Raw genomic sequence first — 23,414 nt, 5'->3', positions numbered from 1 at the left:
ATAAGGGAAACATTTTAATTTTAATTTGTGAACTGATTGCAGTACCAGCGTGAACCCCTAGAGGTTCCCCATCATATGGGGTTAAATCTCCGCCACAATTCTGCACATGAAAGATGTTATTTTGAGCACACAAAATTGCATTTTGCACATGCACAATCTGAGTTTTGTGAAGAAAATGTACGTCTCGCAAAGAAAAAAAGTATTTTGAGCGCCCTAAAATCTATTTTGCATTTAAAATACGTTTTTGGATGTGTGCAGACCTTCTCTTTTACGTGTGCGGCTTTTCAGCTTGCTCCCTTGATGTTCTCTAAAAGCCGATGGCTGGCTTGCTCAACACAACCCAGCATTACAATACGCCACAATTCCAATCAGAGACAAGGCTGCAAATCAGTCTTCAAGTAATTTACTAGACTCCAGTATGTGATTTTTAGGAAGTAGGGGTCATTTTTTTAGGATTCTATAGTTAACCTAAGTCTCTGAGAACATGACACCTTGTACTTCTGAAGACTCCAGGTAGGTTGCTGGAAAATGGTGGCGCTGGAGACTAAATGGTTCCTGGTGATTTCAAATCTAATTTTTCACCTTAATTCCTAATTCTTTTGCTGTTAACATGCATCTTTTCTACATGTTTATGAATGAACCTGCTGAACCACTGAGCATTTTGCTATCCAATGATTATGCATTAATTTTGCAATTTCCAGAATATCAGTTTGCATAATAATTATGTATGCACATTTTTTTTTTCTTCCTCTTTTGCTGTCATGGAAATGCAAGGAATGCTGTGACTGGTTGTCAAGGCAGCCAGTAAGAATTTAGCAGTCTCATCTCTGATTGGCTGGAATTATTGCATATTGCAATGCTGGGTTGTGTTGTACAAGCAAGCCGTTGGCATTTATGATCTCTCGTGTGCAGAATTGTGGCAGAGATATAATCCCCAATTATAGAACAGAGTGGGATTCCCTAAGTTAAAGACCATTATATCCACCAGGGGGCAACATTGTATAGCCTTGACATGATGTGTATATTTCAACAAGCACTCTGCTCCACTAAGTTTTCAATAGCATGTATAATTAACATTCAGCATATATCATAACCAACCTCCCCAATACCACCATTTCTTTTCGTATATTAGGACAAGCAGAAACTTTCCTATTTCTTGAGATGCATGTCGCCTTCAGTCCCATTTCTTTTTCACCCCAAATCCTTCACACAACAAATGCATTGTATTCCAGCGTCATTACATCATATTAAAAAACACTGCACACCATTAAACTAAACTCACATGCCTCAGTTCACTTGTTTATGTCTCCTCTATTTTTGTCTAATGTGATTCCTCTGGTACCTGGAGGGGCCCACCTTTGATCCAAAATAGCTGTGCTAATATATAAATGTGTTTGAACACTGGATATGTGTACAAGTCTGTGGTGTATAAATATATACACAGGGAATTTTAGCAAAGCATCTCACAGGTTATTCCTTCCTCAGGTACTAATGTGGTCGGATGTGTTACTTTCTTTCTAAACATCTTTTTATTCATAAACTGGCCGATGGAGAATGATGGTGGTCCCCGATGAGTTATTTCACAGTATTAGGATTCAATAGAAGGCACCAACATCTGTGTTTAAGTATCTGACTTAAACATATGGAAATAAACTCTGTGCCACTGGAAGAATAAAGGCACAGTCTTCAATGTAACACAAAAGACATTGCATAGGCAAGATGTTAATGTAATGTCAATGGACTCTTCTAAATAACTCAATGCATGACAGCAGAGAAAATAAAGACTTTTTGGACTGCGCTATTTGTGGAACGGGCCTTGGGATTGGAGGCTCAGAGCCATTTGGCTTGACTTCCTTTGAAGATGGTTTTGTGGAGGGTTAAACCCATACTCCTCCCTCTCTCTGATGCCTGTCGCTCTTTCATTCTGCCCAGGAAAGGTTGTACGTCACTGTGGGTGCAGATATAAAATAGTCTTTGGCTGTATCTTGCCATCTGCGCACTGCTTCTGTAGCACTGGACTGTAATTCATGTCAGTGATGAGAGCATTTTTAGCTCTTGTCTTGTAACGTGTTGGTGGCGAACTGTTGATGTTTAAACTTCTGGATATCCAGGATTCACATTGCTGGTGAGAGAATAGTTTATTATTTTAGTTGTTGTTGTTTGTTTTACAGGAATATTTGATGTTTTCTCAATTTAACTTTTCGAAGGGACACAGTGTTATGTTAAGGGCCATATGTAATCATGGTAACAACATGTTTTGGATGCATTTGCACCATGGTGTTATCATTTGTTCATTGACTCATGGTACTACTATGTCATTGTGATTTTACCAAGTAAGACATGTTCCTGGATCAACATCTTTTGATAATCCTGGATCAAAATTATTGTCCAAAATATAGACTTACCCATAATTTATTCATAAAATCAGTGATAAATGATAGCTGATTAACAAGGACGTAGAAGCACCTAAACCCTGATCGTAAACCTAAAACAGATATTTCCTGAAACGTTATATATCAGTTATGATTGGTTGATTGGAATGTTGTTCCAGGATCAACAAGGATGTTGTTCCAAGAATATGTTGTACTTGGTTAAATCACGCTCACCGCACTACGAAAGTACCTATGTGTATGTGCAAATTCAGAACTTTGAATAATAGGTAAATAGCTAAATTATGCATTATTTATATATAATGATGTATTATTTATTTAGATGTATAGATAGAATTAGATATTTCACAATTTTTTATATATATTTTTCCAGACATTTTCTTGCTTCTTTGGCCTCTTGTTGCCATACCATGTGGACATGGATGTTTTCTTCACTGATTGTTTGTGTTCTGATGCTCCACATCAGTGGATTCCAGCAAGAGGACACTCAAGCAGGTTTGTCATCTTAGTCTTAGGCTTGTACCTTATAATGTATTAGTCAAATGGTTTAAATCATTGAACATGTTAACAGTATCAAACTGCATTAAAGTGACACTCTTAAGGCATTCCTGTAGCTCAAACAGTAGAGCATGGCACTAGCAACGCCAAGATCATGGGTTTGATTCAGGCAATGCATGAACTGGTAAAACCTTAAAAGAAATGCAAATCCCTTTTGGAATTAATGCATCTGCCAAATGCATAAGTGTAAATGTATACACTTGAGAAAATGACTTCTGTAATACGTATTAAGTCATTCTTATATAATTCAAGCATTTGGTTGAGATGCCTGACTTTACTCTACATTTGTTCAAGAATTGTAACCCAGCTGGGTTTGCATGTGGACCCTTTGGGCAAATGTTTTCCTGGGCTTGTAGGTTGCAGCACAACTCCCAATGACCTTGTGTTCATCATCGATGGCTCCTCGAGCTTGGGGATCCCTAATTTTGAAACTGCCAAGCGTTGGCTCATCAACATCACCAGTGGTTTTGACGTGAGCACCAGATACACTCAGGTAGCAGTCGTCCAGTACAGCGACACCCCTCGACTGGAGATTCCTCTGGGAAAGCATGAGAACAGCCAGGAACTCATCGAGGCCATCACCTCCATCTCATACCTGGGGGGCAACACACGGACCGGCCGCGCCATCAAGTTCGCCACAGACCATGTCTTCGGGATGCCTAACCGCACATCCAAGTCTCCCAGAAACCGCATCGCGGTGGTTCTCACCGATGGGCGTTCTCAGGATGACGTTGAGGATGCTGCCATGGAGGCCAGGGCACAGAATATTGTTCTGTTTGCAGTCGGTGTAGGGAATGAGATCTCTAACTCTGAGTTGGTCTCTGTGGCCAACAAGCCAACTTCAACTTACGTGCTACATGTGGAGGATTATAACTCCATTGCAAGCATTTGGGACCTGATGGAGCAGAAACTGTGTGAGGGTGAGTCGTGCTAGACTTTGGAGCATATTTTTCTCTAGGACCAGTGACATTGGAGACATTACATGTGTAACGGAGTTTAAAATGCACACAGTCACACATGGATGTAAACTTTGGGGCCCAATGCATCTGTTTAATCCTGAAGATAAACTGTTGGTCATCATTAGCAAAGACTAAGCAAAGAATATTAAGTGACAAGATACTTACAGACCTTTGGAAATTCAATCTTTGGACTGGTGTCTGTTTGATGCCATATGGTTAAGAACTGGCATCTATTTCCAGTTGTTTCATTGAGTGTATGATAATTTATTTTGTTTTTTATTGCTCAAATCTCAGATGTGTCTCAATACAAATGAGATAGCAGTTCAGATTTGGTCTGTATTTACATTCAATGAGTTTGTATCTGTTATCTTTATATCTAATGAAATCACAGACTTTTGATTGCAGACTTTGGTGTCTTGGAATATAAGAGTACAATTTTGACATCTGTTTTAAAAAACTGGAAATTTAAGTGTTCATTTGCTTTCTATTTTATCTCATTGCTGTCTATGAGAAACAACTGAAATTTTAAAGACATCTCATTAAAATCAGATTTAAAAAATTGACATTTGTTCATCGGTTGTTATTTTCTGGTGATCTAAAGCATTACACAACACTTTGAGTGCAATTGAAATGTTTGTGAATTGAGCAGTTACATTCTCTCATTCACAGAATCGGTGTGTCCGACGCGGATCCCTGGAACGGTGAACGATCAGAAGGGCTTTGATTTAATGAGCCTGATGAAGATCGAGCAGGTGGCTCAGAAGGTTCAGGGCTCTTTGATATCAGAGAGAGCGTCACAGCTCAGCCCTCGTATGGACATCACCCACAGCACCAGGTGATTTTTGCTTTACCACATCTATAGTTCACGATTAGCACTGCATTGTTTGTGCACATGTTGAAGTGTTAGGATTATGTAAATTGTTGTGGTTGGAATATTCAGACAATTTTGACCTTCACTCTGTGTTCCTCACAGAGAGATCTTTCCAGAAGGCCTTCCACCAGCTTTTGTGTTTGTGGCCACCCTGCGCTTGAAGAACCCAGCTCACTGGATGAAGTTTGACCTGTTTAGAGTTTTATCTCAAGACGGGGTGAAGCAGATCGCTGTGACTGTGAACGGAGCAGACAAATCGGTCACTTTCACCTGCACCAGCACTCTGAAGAAAGAGCAGACAGTCATATTTAATGACCGAGGCATCAAGGTCTCTGATACTTTTATATCATTCTTAAATCTCATTAAAAAAAAACATTGGCGGTCGGTGCAGATATCCTTGTGAGCAGCGTGCCGACATGTAGCACCGTTGTGCTTCATGCATCCTGAGTTTGAGTTCTGGCTTGCGGACCTTCCTCTCTTCCACATCATATTTTGTATTGAAATAAAGCCATAAATCACAAAGTAAAAAAACAAAAAACAAAAAAAAACAACAACAACACTGGCTGCATCCCAATTAAACTAAACAGTATGCAAGATTGGAATGATTGCATCCCATATCCTATAGTGTTTTGCTATTATTAAAATGTCTGTACACTAAGAATATTAATGTGTATGTGTTGTGTCTTTTGCTAATACGATTGCTGTCCCTGTAGAGGCTCTTTGACACGGATTGGCATCAGCTGAAGTTCCTGGTGAGGCCCAAACGCATCACTTGTTTCGTAGACGGTGCTTACGTGGAGGAGCAGCTCCTAGGTGCAGTTGTTCCCATCTACATTAATGGAAAGACTCAAGTCGCCAAGAAAATTAATATTGAAACAACAGTCCCTGTGAGTTATTCCAAAGTGTTTTTGCTATTTTCGACTCCTGCCTGATCTCAAGTTTATATGTGCCAAATTAAGTGAAACTTGGAAGACGGATTGTTTGCTACAAAAATTTCTGTTGTTTTTCTTTATCAGATCGTGCTGCAGAAGTTGCGGATCTACTGTGATCCACAGCAAAGTGAGCGAGAGACAGCATGTGAAATTTACTCTGTGGTAAGACTGGTTTGCTGTTGGTCTTGCTTGCCAAGTTGTTAACCATCAAATGCTAGTTTGTGTCGACCAGCATGGTGTTGTTTTTTTTTACTAAAAAAAAGAAAAAAAAGGAATGTAGTTCCAGGACCAACAAGAATGTTGATACAGGAACATATCCATCTTGTATAAATCTTGTTATCTGCTTCCAGTGATTTCCTTCCCACTTTAATTTATCTTAAACTGTTTTTTTTTACAGGATGATGACAGGGTAAGTTACCAGCATCACTATTCTTGCTTTTAAAAATGTTTAATTTAATTGGGGATTGGTTTAGTTTATGTTTTATGTGTTACATTCCTAGTGTCCTTCGGATCGCTCACCTGCTGTAGAAGGTTGTGATTGTCCTAGTGGTAAACCTGGTCTACCCGGTCTACCTGGACCTATGGTGAGACTTAAAAAAAATGCATTCTAATGGATTGGCAGGCAAACTTGCTGGGGCCTTTTGCTTGTTTGGGACATCTGATCAAAACACATCTTGAACTCATTGATTGAACAGGGCTTTAGAGGGGAGAAAGGCAGAGAAGGACCTCCTGGCCCTGATGGTAAACCTGTAAGTAGAGCAGAATCATTAGTGTGGCGTTCATCATGAGGTTTGGACGTGCGTAATCACCATGATCTGTTTGTCCAACAGGGGAAACCAGGAGAAAAGGGAGCATCTGGAGAACCAGGTCGAGATGGACAGAAAGTGAGTGAAACATCAAGAACATTTTCTAATAACCTTTAAGCTTTGCATTATTATTGTATTCTTCCATTTACAGGGGGAAGCAGGTGAACCAGGACGAAAGGGGGAGCGAGGACTGGAAGGACCCAAAGTATGTCGATTTCGAGATTTTTATTGGCATTGAAATTAGAGATATATATCAGATTGCATAATTCTTCTCCCAATCTTTTAACAGGGAGAAATGGGACCACCAGGGCCTTCAGGACCAACAGTGAGTCTCAAACTTTCTGTCCAATTAATCAGATTTTTTTCTGTTGTTATGTTTAAAGTGTTTATGTGTAAAACATTCCTCTTTAGTAAGTAAAAGCTACAATGACTAAAATCATTCCCTAAAAATCTCTTCTAGGGCACTGGCTTTTCCACATTAGATTTAGAGGACTTAGGAATTCAAGGAAGCAAGGTAAAAAAAAACAATACATCCTATTACATCTATTGAAAATGACAGGAAATGATTACCAAACTTTTTCTTTCTTATGCAAACTATTGTAACCTTACAGGGAATACCAGGAGAACCAGGGGAAATGGGACCACCCGGAAAACCTGGAATGAATGTAAGAAACCTACTTTTAACATCTACTTATGAATCTTCAGTGCTGTTCATTGATGGTCATTGTCATCATTATTCTCTTTACTCTGCAGGGAGATCCTGGGAAACCTGGTCTACCTGGACTTGCTGGTCCCAAGGTAAGACAGATTTCAGAATGACATATCCCAAACCCACTGACAATTCATCTAACACCACTCCTGTAATCATAATTAATCACAACCAGGGATGCTGTGATGATGGAGGCATATGAAAAGCAGCTTTTAAAAGGCAGAAGCCTCCAACGCCATTATTTTCTGCTTTCCAGTACAAATAACTAAACATTTATAGATCAATATACTTTTATATGAGTAGCAAGATGACTTAAGAAGATATTAAGACTTGTTGTCGGGTAGATTTGTCAAATTTAAGTGCTTAAATGAGAACAAAAATACTGTACCTGGGTCAAAGACGTTAAGATGTCTGCATCAAAAGAAATGTACAAAAGTGATTTTGTGTCCATAGAAAGCAAGTTAAATGTAAGTAAAATGTGTACTTTTAAGGTTTCAAATACGTTTTTTGGAGAATAAAATATCAAAATTTGGTTGAAATAATATTACATTGTCATTCAGTGTAACACAATATTTATGCAAATATTCAAACAACTTGCTTATTCTTACGTGTACATATTAAAATACCTAAAAGAATAATGGAGCAATCTAAATTGTATTGTGTTTTAAATTAGTAATAAATTATTACTGACAAATGGGCAAAACCTAGGATAGTGGCAAATGTTAAACATGTAAAATTACAACTCATTAGTATTTTGGGTGAAAGTAATTAGTCTTTTAATATGTCATAAATTGATTTTTGTTGTAAATATGCCTGACAAGATTGTTACACTGAATGACATTTTACTGGGTGTCTTCTGTAAATCAGGGGAAAATTTATTATATTTATTTTTTGCTCAGAAAAACAAAAACAAAGTTGCAGTTAAATAAAAAAGAAAACTTTTAGCATTTTTTTTTTGGGGGGGGGGGGGACTACAACAGTTTAAAGCAGCATTACACTTTTTTTATGCTTAAACACTTTTTCGTCTTTGATCCAACTGCCAATGGTGTAGAAAAATAAATTTGCTTTTTTGGGGATTAAGATATTTCTTAGCCCATTGCAAATACATTTAGTCTTCATTCAAATATAAGCCCATTTTAATTTGATAAGTTTATCATAAATTTATCATAGGTCTCTATGCTTTTAAGGCGAATGTCTCTTGATATAGGAACACTTAGATGTTTTGTAAATCACTGGCTTTGGTTCCACAGGAAGGAACCTTGCCATTTTCAGACAGCACTGTTTGTTTTCTGTCAGCTGTGCATGAGAATGAATTAACGTCCTTGTGTCAATACGACAGAAAATAATGCACTTTTTTGTGGTGTATATTATTAGAGAAACCCCACCCATTAATATTTGGTCCTGGACCACATGAATCGAAGTGATTTTGATGATTTCTGTCTTGTTTCTGAAGTTCATGAGAATCCGTGGAGTTGTTTTCGTGTTCATAGACAGTTTCAACTTCACACCCAGAATTTGGAAGTATTTAAAGCAGCACAGGGTGTAAACCATCAGATGTGTTAGGTATACGATCAGACATCCTCTCACATGAGAAAGTTCTGGATTATTTTAAGCACAAGGGCATATTTGTGGCCTTGTTGTCGATCCTTTTTATCCGTCTCTCTCTAACATTTTTCTTAGCTTTTTGCCAGCAGCAGACTGTCGTCTTGCCCAAAGGTCTATGTATAGCAACTTAAACACCCAGATTATGATTGGTCAATGACACAGTACACATTGTGAGCTGCTCTCTGCTCTAGATGAATATAAGGTCACATGCCAGCCAAATTACTACTGTATGTGCTGGTCACATATTACATCAGCTAAGATTTAGCGTTAGTGCAGTTCAATACTGTGGTATAGTGATAAATAACAGATGAATGTTGCTTTATAGTTGGTGTATCATGGCAAAGCTCGTTTTCACCAGGATGTTGACACTTTGTAAAAATAAACTAGCACCTAGCAATAATATTCGGGAATGCCTCTATGAATGTTAAAAACACATTTGATGAATATTAGTGTTGTAGGTAACCCAGATGAGATCTTTAGTGCTCAGATGTTGCTCTTTTATAGTTCTTGAGACTTCCTAAAGACTGTTTTCAGGAATTTTCTCCTTCACATTCTCTATGAGTGTCTTGATAGATATGATAATAGAAACAAATGAACTGTTGATGATTGGTGATCATTTTGATAATTTGTTGAGCTCATATAGAGGTCTAAAATTTCTGATTGCAGTTTGAGACATTTTTGGAAAATATATACGTATAATATTTATTATTATTATTTTTTTCTCCCCTATAGTGTGGTTTGAGCAAATGGGTGTAGTTGTTTAGACATGAATTGGAAGTCTGTCACTCAGATCTATTTTCGGGCTACTGCATCTGTCTCAGCATCTGCGTGCCGCCCGTTCTCTGAAAATTAGTGCCGCCCTGCTATTTACTGCCCCATTAAATCAAGCTTGTTTATCAGTAAGGGCTTTGATTTGACTCTTGGCGACACTCAATGTTTGTTCAGGTTTGGATGTGGCTTGGTTTGACAGATGTGACATTCAGATTTTGTTCCACAAAGCTGTAAAATAACCTTTAAAACGTTGGAAACACGTTTGGTTATGTTCGCTGAAATGATCTAACTTATAAAAAATGATTTATAGAATGTGTTTGGTCTTTAACATCATGTTACAGTGCTCACTCTTGCTTAAATTAATGAAAATTTGACTTTATGATAGATTATTGTTTAATTGAAATGATACAAATCTCTGTGCAGTCCAGCCTTTAAACCTAGAAAACAGTTTTCGTGTTCAAACCATGTGCTTCTTTTAGGTTTTACTATACATGCTTAATGCATCACACAACTGTTGTAGCTACTTGTTTAAAGCACACATTGGTTATAGATTCATAAAGGGCCATGGCTACTGGCTAGCATATACATGAAACTTGAAAATTGTGAAAACTGAACTGGACAGGGTTGGTATTATCGTGTTTGCTAGTTTTCGTTATTAAGTCCCGGCCTTCCCACTTTGGATCTGGGACAGAATTGCTCGCTTTAGCGGTAACACCATGTTTCCCCAGACCACTAAGGGATGATTAGTTAACCAAAACTCGGTTTCATGTGGTGTGCCAGAAGAGAGCTCCCTCATATGGGTGGGTTTCCCGCGGCACAAGTGGTGCCGCCAACCCTGGAAACAGCCTTTAATCATGACATGCAGACGTACATGCATATGGACTGTTAAAAGAAACTGAAACACACAGACCCCAGAACCCAAGAACAACTCGTGACTACGTTGATTATGAGTTTATCTGAACTGAAATGGGTCATTACTTATATTCCACCTGCATCAAATGTTCAGTGCATGCACAAAAACTTCCACCAAAAGGTTAAAAAAGATAAAAGTCATGTGGAATCTCATAAATTCCTTTTAATTGGCTTTCTCCTGGATATAATTGCAGAGCGACGGTATAAGGTACAATTATTGTTTGTCATGTTTCGAAAGCACGCTTTGTGTGAGGTCTTTTCAAATGTCAGAGCTTCAGGGTAAAATCTATATTATGTGCATGCATTTATGTGAGTGGACAAGAGAAATCCAGTAAGAGAAAGCCTGGGAAATAAACTGTTATTTGAGCAAACATTTTATAACCTACAGACTAGTTCCCATGCATTCTACATTAAAACTAATCACATTTTTTTAGGACTATGTTCAGAATTGAATACTAGCATACTGCACAGTAGTGCATGTTTAAAAAAAAATATAATATGCTACTTTAATGCATGACCTCACTGTAGCTTCAATTCAGAATGAAGTAATATAGTCTCAGAAATAAAACACATTGTCATTAATTTTAAGATCAGTGAGGAAAAACAACATGAGGGTTAAAGTATTTATTATTTGCATGGCTACTTGAAGAGAAACGTCTACTGCTTGTGCACATAAATAATATTAGCCTGCTAACCTACAAAGCCAAAACTACTACTGGAAATGGCAAAAAAAGAGAGAAAAGTCTTAAATGTTTTTTTTTTTGACCCTTTATTTAAATATTAGTATTCACACACTTTTTTTCCTCTTTGTAAATAATAGCCTATGAGAGTTGATTTTAGACTAAATGTGTAGTTACGCTGTTAGCCTTTGTATGGCAGTGTGGTACAGCAGTGTGTTTTTCTGAACATATCCCATGCCCCATGCTAAATGTGGGGTATTACATATTTTCTGTCAGGTGTGTTCCACCATACACAAATTACATGCACATGTAACCAGAAACATGCTATTTTTGAATTCACATGATGGCCAGCCACAGCCGAGCATCTCGGGAAAGGAGGACATCTCTCAGCAGCATTCCCACATGTGTATGGCTTGTAATTTAGTACTTCAGAAAGTGCAAAAAAAGTCTTTAGATAAGCTCCTTTTACAGTTGGGTGTAACATGTTTAGATTTTAATGACAGACTTTCTCAATTTTCATACTTACTTTACAATTAAGATGTGTGCATATTTAACTTTCTCAGTGCTTAATTTCTCTTTATGTAATTAGTATGTAAAAAAATATTTTTTAACCCAAATTGGAAGTGCCGAACTCTAATTATATCTGCAATTGGTGGAATGTACTATGATTATTTAAGGCAAAGTGATACTCTTTTACCTACAGCTTACCACGTTTCCCGTTTCTAAATATATGTGATGTGCATGTGACCAAGAAAAAAATGCTTTAGAATATTTTTACATCAGTAAATGTGTGATCGTTTTCTTCTTTTGATTCTGAGATGCAATATGCGTTTCTAACCCATTTTTATTTTATTTTTAACATTTATTTAGGGAGAGAAAGGAGATGTTGGTGCAGAAGGATCAGATGGACAACCAGGAATCCCTGTGAGTTTAATTTTTCAACTTATTGTTTTTTTTGTGTGTGTGTGTGTGTGTGTGTGTGTGTGTGTTATTCTTTTTTCCACCTCAGTTTTAGTTCTTTAGGTTTAGTTAAAAAACTTCAGTTGCTTTGAAAATGTAGTTCATTCAGTTTGATTGGTAAGGCATCAAACATCTGCAGCCACAACATCATATACCAATACAATTTTAGTTCATTTTTTAGGAATATATCAACTGATTTTCTGCTAAGCTTTTTCAGTCAAACTCCATTCTGGAATCTTTGCTTTGAAGTCACTTTCATTTAATTTTCATTACTTATTTCAAACTCTAGTTCACAGGCTGGCTCGATTGATGAATTGTTCTGGTCTTAACCAGGTCGAAACGTTTTTTAATAGCACATTAGCACAATACAAATTTTGATTTATGATGATGACATATTTAATCACATACTTATCTGATGAGATTGACTGTGTCATAGTGAAAGGCCACTGTGTAGAGTTTATTGCGTGATGTTTCTGGTGGAAGGGGCCTTGTCAAATGGTTCGCTGGGAGCCCCACAGATTTGCGGTGTGCTGCTAACTCTAGATTTGGAAATGATGAAACCACAGTGTTTACTAATCCCAGAATACATCACTGAGATTTAAAGATGTAAAGTAGCAGATGATACATGTATATAGTCAACATCAGCTCTGTTTATGCTCTAGATGTTGTTCAAAGTCTTCCTGCTTCATTGCCAGTCACGCATGTTAACTGCAACTCTGACTATGAGAAAGGAAAACACTTCAGACAGACAAGGCCTTAGTCTTATTTCCGAATGCCTCAGAAGCTGAGGCAGACTCAGTTTGAGGCCTCTATTGGGTTGAAAAACTAAAAGATAAAAGTTTATTATTATTATTATTATTCCTAATCGTAATATTTTTTTACCATTGGTTTTAAATTTTTAAAGGCTTGCTTTTTTGGTGAAATATTGCAAATCTCCTGAATCGATTAGCTCAAATTAATTCATGAAACTGCAACTTGAAACAACAGCGACGTGCCAGTTTGTTCGTTAAACTATAAGATGCAATGGATGTCTTTGTTGTCTTTGATGTCAAAATGTCTTTGTTCTCATCTTGACTTGCATCTTGCTTGAGATCTGCCGGAAGAGCATGCCATTAACTGCTGATGATCTGCAAAGTTTCGTGATTGTGGGTTGCTAGGTTGTGGGTTGCTTCTGGAGAATGAGATCATGATTTCTGATTTCGACATTCTTTAATTAGCAGCTGCTTTGCTAAACAAACAACACTTGTCACACAATTCCTCTTTATATATATATATACATTTAAAATATATACATAGCCCCCTCCCCTCTTTTATATGGTGCTGCTATATATTTTTTAGCATGAGAAGTGCTGCTAGATGGTTTCAATCCAAATCAAATTTAAAGTGACTTCAGACTGTTTATGCTTTCAACTAAAGTCAGTTTTCATTTTTATTTCAGCTAATGACTTGAAGTGATGTGGTTTAGGCCTCAGTGTAAATATTTAGATATCCCTGGCTTAGTTTGTTATATATATATATATTCAAACAGTAAGTGCTCCCTTTTGGGGTAACGTTTTGGCAAGCACTCAATTACATTTCCAAGCCCAGGTGCCGAGAGCAGCCCTATGGAAAATTTTAGGAAGACATCTGTCCAGTGTCATGCGATTAATATAACAGTTAATACACCCTTCCCTCTTTTTGAGGACGTGGTGAACCTCTGAATGTTCTCCTTTCTCGTTCTTTCCTGCAGAACCGTTTTATTTGGCAGATTCGTGCACACAGAGCAAGTGGAGACGGCGGTTTTTCTATAAACCAATTCCTTTATGTCAAAAGTGCATTCATTAGAAGTCAAATGGTTTTCTGCACGTATCCACTTCCTTCTGTCTGTCTCTCTATCTCTGCAATCTCTTTTATGTCTGTTGCCACATAGTGTTTGGAAACCTTGCTGAGGAACATTTGCTGTTTGACTGAACACTTTGACACTCATTCATTCCACAAGCTGTTTGGGCTGTGCTTCCTGTTTATGGCCAATCAACCTGGCTCATTTGAAAGAAAAATGTACAAGATTATGGGATCCCTGAAATCGGTCCAGGAAATGGGACGTATCAGCTGTGGAAGGTTGTAGGTGTGGTGATTTATGCCTTTCTTTTATCTTTCATCATAAACTCTCATGTAAACCACTCTAATGATAGAATACGTGCTTGCCATTACATTTGAATGGGTTACAGTGTGGCTTGGCAGTGATACAGAAAGGCAGCCCTTGGTAAGTAAACAGGCAATAGTGGCAGTAAAAGGTGCCTCCAGGATGTTAAGCATGTGTTTTAGACTGGATCCTTTGTAGTTGTGTATTTCAACCAAGAAAGCAAAAGACTCATGGGATGTTAAACTGTACTGCCTTAACCATAAACAACTTACTGTATGAATGTTTTCTGTGATTTTTTTAGGGTATGCGGGGGCTTCCGGGAGAGATAGGCCCTGTTGGACCTCAAGTAAGGACCCAGATGAATCATAAAATATTAAATATAATAAAATGTCATATGTTTCATAAGCAGCAAATCGGCTCAAATCGTGTGATACTGAAGACTGGAGTAATTTTTAACAAATAAAAAAAGGTTATATTAGGGTTCTTAATGGGTTCGTAATATTTTCATAATATGACAGTTTTTACTGTATTTTTTATCAAGTAAATCCAGCCTCTGTGAGCAAAAGAGACTTCTTTCAAAAACATAAAAAAATGCTTGCCCACTCCAAACTTTGGACACTAGTCATTTGGAGAGAATTTATTTTCTAACAGCTTTTGTGCTATTTTATAACAAAAATGATTTTAACAGGGTGAGCGTGGGATGCCAGGGCCAGCGGGTTTTACTGGACCAACAGGACACCAGGTAGAATATTTCATAATTCTACATGCAATAACTATTTAAGTTGTTTATCAAGGCCTCTGATTTTGGGCAAGATGTTAAGTATGATTTGTTCTTAAAGGAAAATGTCCCAGTTTTTCCTTATTTCACTATGTTCTTCCCTCAGTTTAGATGAGTTGATACATGCATCTCCCGTCTCAATGCGTGCACTCAATTGCTGTAGCGTGCGATCCTAAGGAATGAATGATGCTAAGCTAAATGCTAGCATAGTGGCACCGTGTGCTACAGCGATTGAATGCATGCACTGAGATGGGAGAGGTACGAATCAGCTCATCTAAGCTGAGGGAAGAACAAAGTGGTATATGGAAAAACAGTGACATTTTCCTTTAAACTAAATCAGGTAGCTATTAAATTATTTTAAGATTTAAGATGATATTAAATATTCTTAAATAATCTAAAATATTAAAACAGAATATCATAGAGATTTTGTGGTCTTATACTATTTGTAACCCTGCCAACACCTTGAATATCATCGCAACCCACTCCTAAAACTTCACTAACCACATAGCAAAACCACTCTAGCACTATGGCGGTGAGTTTGGCACGGGCAAGCACCACTCACGTTTTCTTCAGAAAATGTGAAATCTAGTTTCCAACAGCAGAGGTAAATGATTTATTTTTTAAAGGTAAAGTGCAGCCCAAACTCACGTCATAGGTTAATGTAACCAAGTTTATGTGTACCCAAAATGGATTGATTCGTGCAAAAGTGTTTAAACTTTCTGAAACATTTACCTCCGAATGACTTTCTTATTGTTGTCTTTGCACATTAAACTGACATAAGCCATGAAACGAATGCACAAAATGTTGATGGTTTTCACTGGAAGAGATATAGCAAATAAATACAGTATATTAGACTTGAATTACTGACTTACTGAAGAGTTGTCTTTAATTCTAGGGACCCCCAGGCCCAGTTGGCCCACCTGGCGTAGAAGGTCCTCCTGGTCCAAAAGTAAGTCATCCCAGCTATGTGTAGTTTATTGTATATTTATTATTCATTTGTATTTTTTGTATAACTTCTGAAGTTATAAATACGTGAAATGTAAAGAAATATATCCTTTAAAAAAAAATTAAAAAAAAATTAGTTATTTATTAAGCAATGATTTATTACATTTATCAAAATTAAGAACTATTTGCCTTTATATCATTTCATTGACATGGAGCGAAATCCTTATTTGCTGACAGGGGATTTCTGGCTCTCGCGGGCAGGATGGGCTACCTGGACCACCTGGTGCTAAAGTGAGTGAACTAAGGGAGGGGGATTTCCACATATAAAGGTCTGAAAATACCATATTATCTTTTCTGCTACCTGCCGCTTCCTCAGCCGGCTTCAAGAAATAACTTTGAATAGCAGATGCTATATTAAGCCTCTATTGAGTCATAATGTTGAGAAACCGTTAATTTACATTAACAAGTCAAATGCTGAAGAAAAAATAGGTATGAGAGGAATGTTTTTCATGTAGGCCTACAAAAGCCGAAGGTGAGAGACTTTTTAAAGAGTATGAAAAGTGTGCAATTATTATTTCATTGCATTTATTTCACATCCTTCCAGATTAAGCAGAAAAGTAATGTTTTAATGTGTAAGTTCATCCAGAATTGAAAATGAGTCTGTATTGTGCACTATTCCATTTCTTCTGATGCCATACTGTACATTAGGTATATGACAAAACTATGCTATGTCTATAATCATATTAAATGATTTATGTCATTAAGTATAGTGATGTTGCCTGTACTGAGATCTGCATGCATGTATCCATAGGGATCAGATGGAGAGCATGGCATTCAAGGTCCCCCTGGCATTAGAGGTCATCCAGGGTTTAAAGGTCATAAGGTACGTCCATCTTCAACCTAAACCTAACCGGAATTCTTTCTTTAGAGGGTTTAATGAAGATGTGCATATACAATGGATGCAATTATACAATAGGTTGCATTAGATATAGTAAATATTCGAAAAAGAAAAACATTTAGGACGGTTCTGTCACATCAGTTGTGTGAATTTGAGATGTGGATGTTGCATGTGCAGTTTAAGCAGTATAAATTATTAGAGTGCTGCATACTGAATGTCACAGGAAGTATGTGGTTTTAGCTGGAACATTCAGTTATGATTAATACCAACTATAATCTGCATTTATAAAATAGATAGGGTTAATTTTAGTTTCATGCTGACTTTAACATGGCATTGACATTATAAATTTACTACAACTCACAGAACTCTGTCTTTTTTACTTCTCTTTCTACACGGTTTATGTGAATACTACACTCAATGTAATGAACAATAGCACATTAATCATTGCATAATTTAAATATTTTCCTTTCAAATTCTCATTAGCATTTTTGACAGCCTATTTTCATGGTGGTGCTTTAATACTTAAGGATTCTTCTCTTTTCTTTTCATTTTGAATATTTTGCAGTGGGAATGTTTCTTAAGTAGGGAAACACAATAGGCTAAATACTTTATTTTTCAACCAGAAAATGATGAAAAGTGTGGAATTTAAAATGCAAATTCAGTGAGTGACTATTTTCGGTTGATGCGACCTCTATGAACTGTGCACTTTAATGTATTATTAAAAATATTCTTAGATTCATCACTATTGAATGTCAGATCTCCTACGCTTGTATTTTACAGGGTGACTCAGGATCATCTGGACCAAAGGGGAGTCAGGTACCATGACTGCTTAGTGATAAGCGACAGCTTTGACATTTGATTTCTCACGTCTCTTCAAAAAGTACTTTCAGTTCAATTCAAGTTATCAATTTTAGCTTGTTTATTGAAGGTGCTGGACAACCACCGAGAAGTGTATTACAATATTCCAGTCTAGAGGTCATGAATGCATGAACTAGCTTTTCTGCATCAGAAAAAGGTGACATGTTTCGTAGCTTGGCAATGTTTCTAAGATGGAAGAATGCTATTTTTGTAACATGGAAGTATGATTTTCTAAAGACAAGTTGCTCTCTAATATAATACGTATGTTTTAAAATGTAATACAAAAGATTCTGTGTTCTGTTTTTTGGTCCAATAAGTAATATCTCTGTCTTATCCGAATTTAATAGGAGAAAATTATAGGTTTTCTTTTACATTTTTAACACAATATTTTAGCTTAGATAGTTGGAGATACATAGTTGAGTATCATCAGCATAGCAGTGGAAACTCATCCCGTATTTTCTAATAATATTACCAATAATATACATGTATATTGAAAATAGCAGAGGACCTTGGACAGATCCTTGTGGCACTCCATACTTTACTGGTGATAATTGAGATGACGCCCCGTTTAAATAAACAAAATGGTAGCGATCAGATAGGTCAGATCTAAACCATCTTAAAGCCTGCCCTTGAATACCCGTATAGTTTTGTAATTCATCTATGTCATGATCTATGGTGTCATATGCAGCGCTAAGATCGTAAACATAGCATGTGAGAGAAAGAGAAAAGAGGAAGTTTAAAAAAAAAGGTGTTAAACTGCCAGCAAAACACGTTTTTTCTAACAGGCATTCTGACCTACGAAAGACACGCACACTAATGTTTTTATTCAGCAGTCAGGGTCGAAATGTTGTAAACAAAGTACCAAGCAACATACCAGCTGGTGCAGGCTGCTTTTACTAGTTAATGCTGGTCTAGATTGTGGAAAGGCACAATCATGCAAAACAAAACAAAAAAACTGGTTGAGCATGTTATTGAATCTCTCTTTCCAGGGTGAGAAAGGAAACCAGGGAGAACCAGGAGTCACTGGAAAACATGTACGTAACATGTACATGTACGTGTACGTCTGTATGCTTCATTAGTGGTGTTTCTAATACAAGTGTACTTCTGGTTATGGATTTTAATAAACCTGTAAAACCTACGCATTGAACTTTGAAGCCCAACTTACCCCACAGTGCTTGTGCAATGGAAAGTAAAACATCCCACAGACTTACTTTAAAGTGGGAACCCAAATCGTATCTAGAGACTTGAAAATCATACAGATATCATAAGATTTAATTTTTTTAAAGAAATAAATGCTTCTGTTCAACAAGGAGGCTTTAAATTGATCAAAAGTGCAAAAATCAAGAGCAAATCAAGACTTCTTTTAAAAACATGAAAAAAAATTACATATAAATGTCTAAATGTGAAGCCTAATGTGAATAAAATGTCAGAATATTCAAATTGTACTTCTGTCATTCTCAACAGGGTGAACCAGGCCTGAAAGGAAACAAAGGGGAGGTACACAACTACTCTCAAAACATAACTACTGTTACATTAACATTACATTTAGCTGACGCTTTTATCCAAAGCGACTTACAATTGCTATATATGTCAGGGGTCACATGTTGGTGTTTTGAAAGAGTTTGTCTTTCTTTTATTTGTTTGATTGAAAAGTAATTTGGTGGTTCGGTTTAGAGCCGGATAACACTGGAGTTTTTTTTTATATATATATATAATTATACTTTCGATTTTCTTTTTGAATGTTAGAGTTGTGGTTGGAATCCAGCTCAGTTTGAGTTTAATTTATTAGTTGAAGCACGAATGTATTTATACACAGTGGGGTTTCACTGGCACGGAGGGCTTCGTATTGAATTGATTTATCGTCAGATTTATTGAGGGGATACCTGAACTGAACAGCTCTTTTTTTTATTTCAATGTGTAAGGGGTATAAGCCCAGTTCTGCCCTGCACTGCATTGTTAGAAGTGCCTCTATTTACCCCTAGAATGTGTTTAGCAAATTCCAATTGTGTTCTTTCTATTAAGCTTTATCCCAATTTTCAGACTTTAATACTGGTCCCCAAATTGTACTCCCTTTCAGCCAGGTGTAGCAGGGGAGCCTGGGAGCAGAGGGGCTGATGGGAAAAAGGGAGATGTGGGTCCATCAGGGCCACCTGGATCTCAAGGCTTTTCGGGTCTAGATGGTTTACCGGGGCAGCCAGGACTTCCAGGATACCCAGGGAAACCAGTGAGTGTGATGCTTTTGAGCATTTATAGGGAAATGTATGATAACAATGAGTCTAGTCTTGCTCAAATACACACACACACACACACACACTGTGTTACAGGGGAAAGCACCTTCAGAAGAGCAGCTGATGAAGATCTGTGCTTCTGTGCTACAGAGTAAGTTCTTCTTAAGTTTTTCGTATTTCAGTGGCAAATAAATTGAGTGATGTCAAAATGAACGAGAAAACGAAGATAAAATATGCTAATGCAAGCGTTGCTTTAATGTTTGCCCACTTAGAATTTGATAAAGCCCCTAACTGTAAGTATTACATTTAGTCATGGAACTCATCCTTCTCATATTTACCACTCTAGCAACCGAAAATGTGTTATAAAACACTCAAACCACCTTAGCAACACACCCACAACACTCTAAAATCATGTCTGTCACGTTTGCATGGAGAATCACTCACGTGTTCTTCAGAAAATATACAAATCTAGTATTTGAGATATGTTCCTATGTCTTCATATGCATTTACCTTGTCAGAAGAATTTATTTAGCAGAAAAAGACAAAGATACTCGAGATTAATAGCATTTGACTCATGATGTGCGTATATATGTGCCTATAAGTGTCAGAAAGCTGAAAACATCTGGAGAAGTAGTAGCTTTTAGGGCAACTTTCAGTTCTCTTTAAAAAAAGAGGAAAATATAAATATAGTTGTAAAATCCATTTGTTTGACGTAGCATATGGCTGTTTTTTATATTGCCTTTTCTGTCACAAATGTTACTCCATCTTCTCTACACTCCTTAAAAGTCCAAATGCTTTGTTGCTTATATGTAGTAAGGGATGATAGTTAGTCACATGGTAATTATTGTAAAATAAATCACGTCAAGATGATCGCAACATTAATGAGAAGCATTTTTACATTATCTTGCTGCTTGATTAATAATTTACCTGAGAATGGGTCGTGAAACTAGCACTAGCACAAATGTACAGCTTAGCATCGTTATACAAAAATGTTTGACTGTAGAAGGCAACGATTGACCAATCAACACCTATTAACATAGTGTCTAGTCACTGCATGTACATGTACAGTACATTCATTGATACTGAGATACAAAATATCTTTATCATCTTATACTAAATCAGTGTTACTCATCCACTAGGGGGCCTACAAAATAAGCTTTGAAATAAGCTAAAACATGGAGGAGTAAGCTGACATCATGTTTATTATTTAATTTGTGAACTGATTTTTTATATAAAACTTCATATAAATGAGGAAAAGTGTGGTTTCTAGACATGAGAATTATCAAGTTTATAATGAACATAAATCTTTCTGGTGATATCAAGTACTAAAATATTTTATTGCGTGGAAATTAGTATTTATGACTAAATTAATTAAAAAAATATCTGTCATCAGGGTTATTAAAGTTAACTGAAACTGAAACAAAACTAACTAAACTAACCTTTTTTTCTTTTTTTGGCTAGATGCCAAAAGCATTTTATATATTTTTTCATGTTCATTTATAAAATTACTAAATAAAAATTGATAAAAAGGTCAAATTAAAACTTAAAATATATAAATAAAAACTAGTTAAAAATGGCATGTAAATTAATTTGGCAAAAAAGTGTAAAGACTGAAGATTTAGTTATTCAAAACTATTTTAATTATTTCTGTACATTTTATAATACATTTTTAAATTGCATTATAAATTTCAACTTTACGTTTTAGATTTTTCCCATTTCTTATATATATATATAAAGGTTGAGAATCGCTGCACTAAATGTTCCTTCCACAGGCCAGCTGCCACAGCTCCTGCAGGTGATGGGTCAAAGCAGCTGCCAACACTGTGAAACCAAACAAGGACCTCCAGGCGATCCAGGTCCCACAGGCCCAACAGGCCCATCTGGACCCCCGGGATATCCCGGCAGGGCAGGGTCTCCAGGCTACCCGGGACCTCCAGGGAGGCAGGGACCTGCAGGGGTAAAAGGTGAGGAAGGATTATGTCAATCTGTTTTAAAGTTTATTTCATCTATTGATTATAAAGTGACTGAAGGGAAAATGGTGCTTGAATGTTTTTCTTACAGGTGATATTGGCCCAATGGGCTTGAAAGGTGCTAAAGGACAGGGTGAAATAGGGTTGCCAGGTCCACCTGGTCCAGCAGGTATAGAAACAAATATATTCCTGCATGATAATAATCCCCTTCTTTTGCAAGCAATGTCCAGAAGTAATTTTCTCTTCCACAGGTTTGCAGGGTCCACGTGGGGATGATGGTGAGGGATATCCTGGGCCTTCTGGTCCACCAGGAAAACCTGGCGCTCCGGGCACCCCTGGCAGACGTGGGCCCCCGGGACCCATGGGGGTTTGTGACCCATCCTCATGTTATCAAGCCTATGGCTTTCAGGATGATCCTTTCAGGAAAGGACCTAACTTTTAGCATCAGGACAGTGGGATCATACTTTTCTCTCTCGAAAGGACCTTTCTGGTGCTCAGCCTTGACCTCAAGAACTCTTAAACTCTAAAGAACGATGATCTTGACTTTAAATGTGTGATGTGTTTTCCTGTTTGAGAATCTTGTGTTGAATGTGTTAAATCATGAACCCATGTTTTTGATTGATTTTGACGCATGTCCTGGCTGCTCTTTTCCAAAGGGGCTGTTGGGCTCCAGTAGAACTCATGCAAGTTTTCTGAAGCCTTGTGCAAGAAACAGACTAAAAATTCAATCATTACTTGGTGAAAATGCTCTCAAGGATCATGCATGTTGACGTAGCGTACATACATCTTTGATTCTCTCATGTCCTGTGACCAATTTCATTTTCATTTTCAAATTTTGATTTTGGGTGAATTGTTCCTTTGAAGAAAAATTGCTGTATCCACTGCACTGCCCTAGGCAAGCTACCTCTGTACAGGATGTGAAGCAATTCTACGGGCTATACTTTGAACACTTATGTTCAAATTTTAAAATACTTCTTCTGCTCAAGGGCTATTTGTTAGTTTTTATAGGAACATTTTTACTATCAAAACATTTATTATTATTATTATTATTATTTAATTATATTTTTCATTGTTTGTCTTGTAGGTTTCAGTAGTAATCGTAGTAGTGTAGTTTTGGCATGTCTGTTTTTGACTGGATAGATTTGTGCAAAGAGCAGCAATTAACATCTATTTATTATTTAATGTTTCCTGTTCATGTTCTTTTTTTCATTCATGCACGTAGGATTTTAGTCTTTTACTGAATTTATCCTTTCATCTGTGCAGCTGACATTTGGAATTCTTAAAATTACAATAAATATTTTAGAATTTGAAAAATGTCAATCATTTTACTCCTCAAGTTGTTTCTCGTTCTCCAACAGTAATATATCATTTTCTCTCTCGCTCTCAAATAAATAAATAAATAAATTATAATAATAATTTTTCCAGTGACATTTTGAAAACATTGATAAAAAAAAAAGCGAAG

At 36.8% G+C, this 23,414-nt stretch overlaps 1 protein-coding gene across 1 annotated transcript; it reads left to right on the top strand.

Moving 5' to 3' along the window:
- Positions 1-2,842: 2,842 nt before the first annotated feature.
- On the top strand, positions 2,843-22,992 carry si:ch211-106n13.3 (vWFA and Collagen domain-containing protein). Its single transcript, XM_052547811.1, has 29 exons — positions 2,843-2,885; positions 3,305-3,868; positions 4,577-4,742; positions 4,881-5,106; positions 5,492-5,665; positions 5,795-5,872; positions 6,108-6,119; positions 6,211-6,294; positions 6,406-6,459; positions 6,541-6,594; positions 6,668-6,721; positions 6,806-6,841; positions 6,977-7,030; positions 7,128-7,181; positions 7,270-7,314; positions 12,064-12,117; positions 14,577-14,621; positions 14,964-15,017; positions 15,949-16,002; positions 16,236-16,289; positions 16,810-16,881; positions 17,677-17,712; positions 18,744-18,788; positions 19,219-19,251; positions 19,832-19,978; positions 20,079-20,133; positions 21,755-21,946; positions 22,044-22,121; positions 22,204-22,992. The coding sequence occupies exons 1-29, from the start codon at positions 2,843-2,845 to the stop codon at positions 22,392-22,394; spliced, it is 2,808 nt and encodes a 935-aa protein (XP_052403771.1). The 3' UTR covers positions 22,395-22,992.
- Positions 22,993-23,414: the final 422 nt, after the last annotated feature.

The sequence above is a fragment of the Carassius gibelio genome, chromosome B2 (genome assembly GCF_023724105.1).
Source record: "Carassius gibelio isolate Cgi1373 ecotype wild population from Czech Republic chromosome B2, carGib1.2-hapl.c, whole genome shotgun sequence".
Classification (NCBI taxonomy): Eukaryota; Metazoa; Chordata; class Actinopteri; order Cypriniformes; family Cyprinidae; genus Carassius; species Carassius gibelio.
This window is presented reverse-complemented; position numbering and strand designations above follow the sequence as displayed.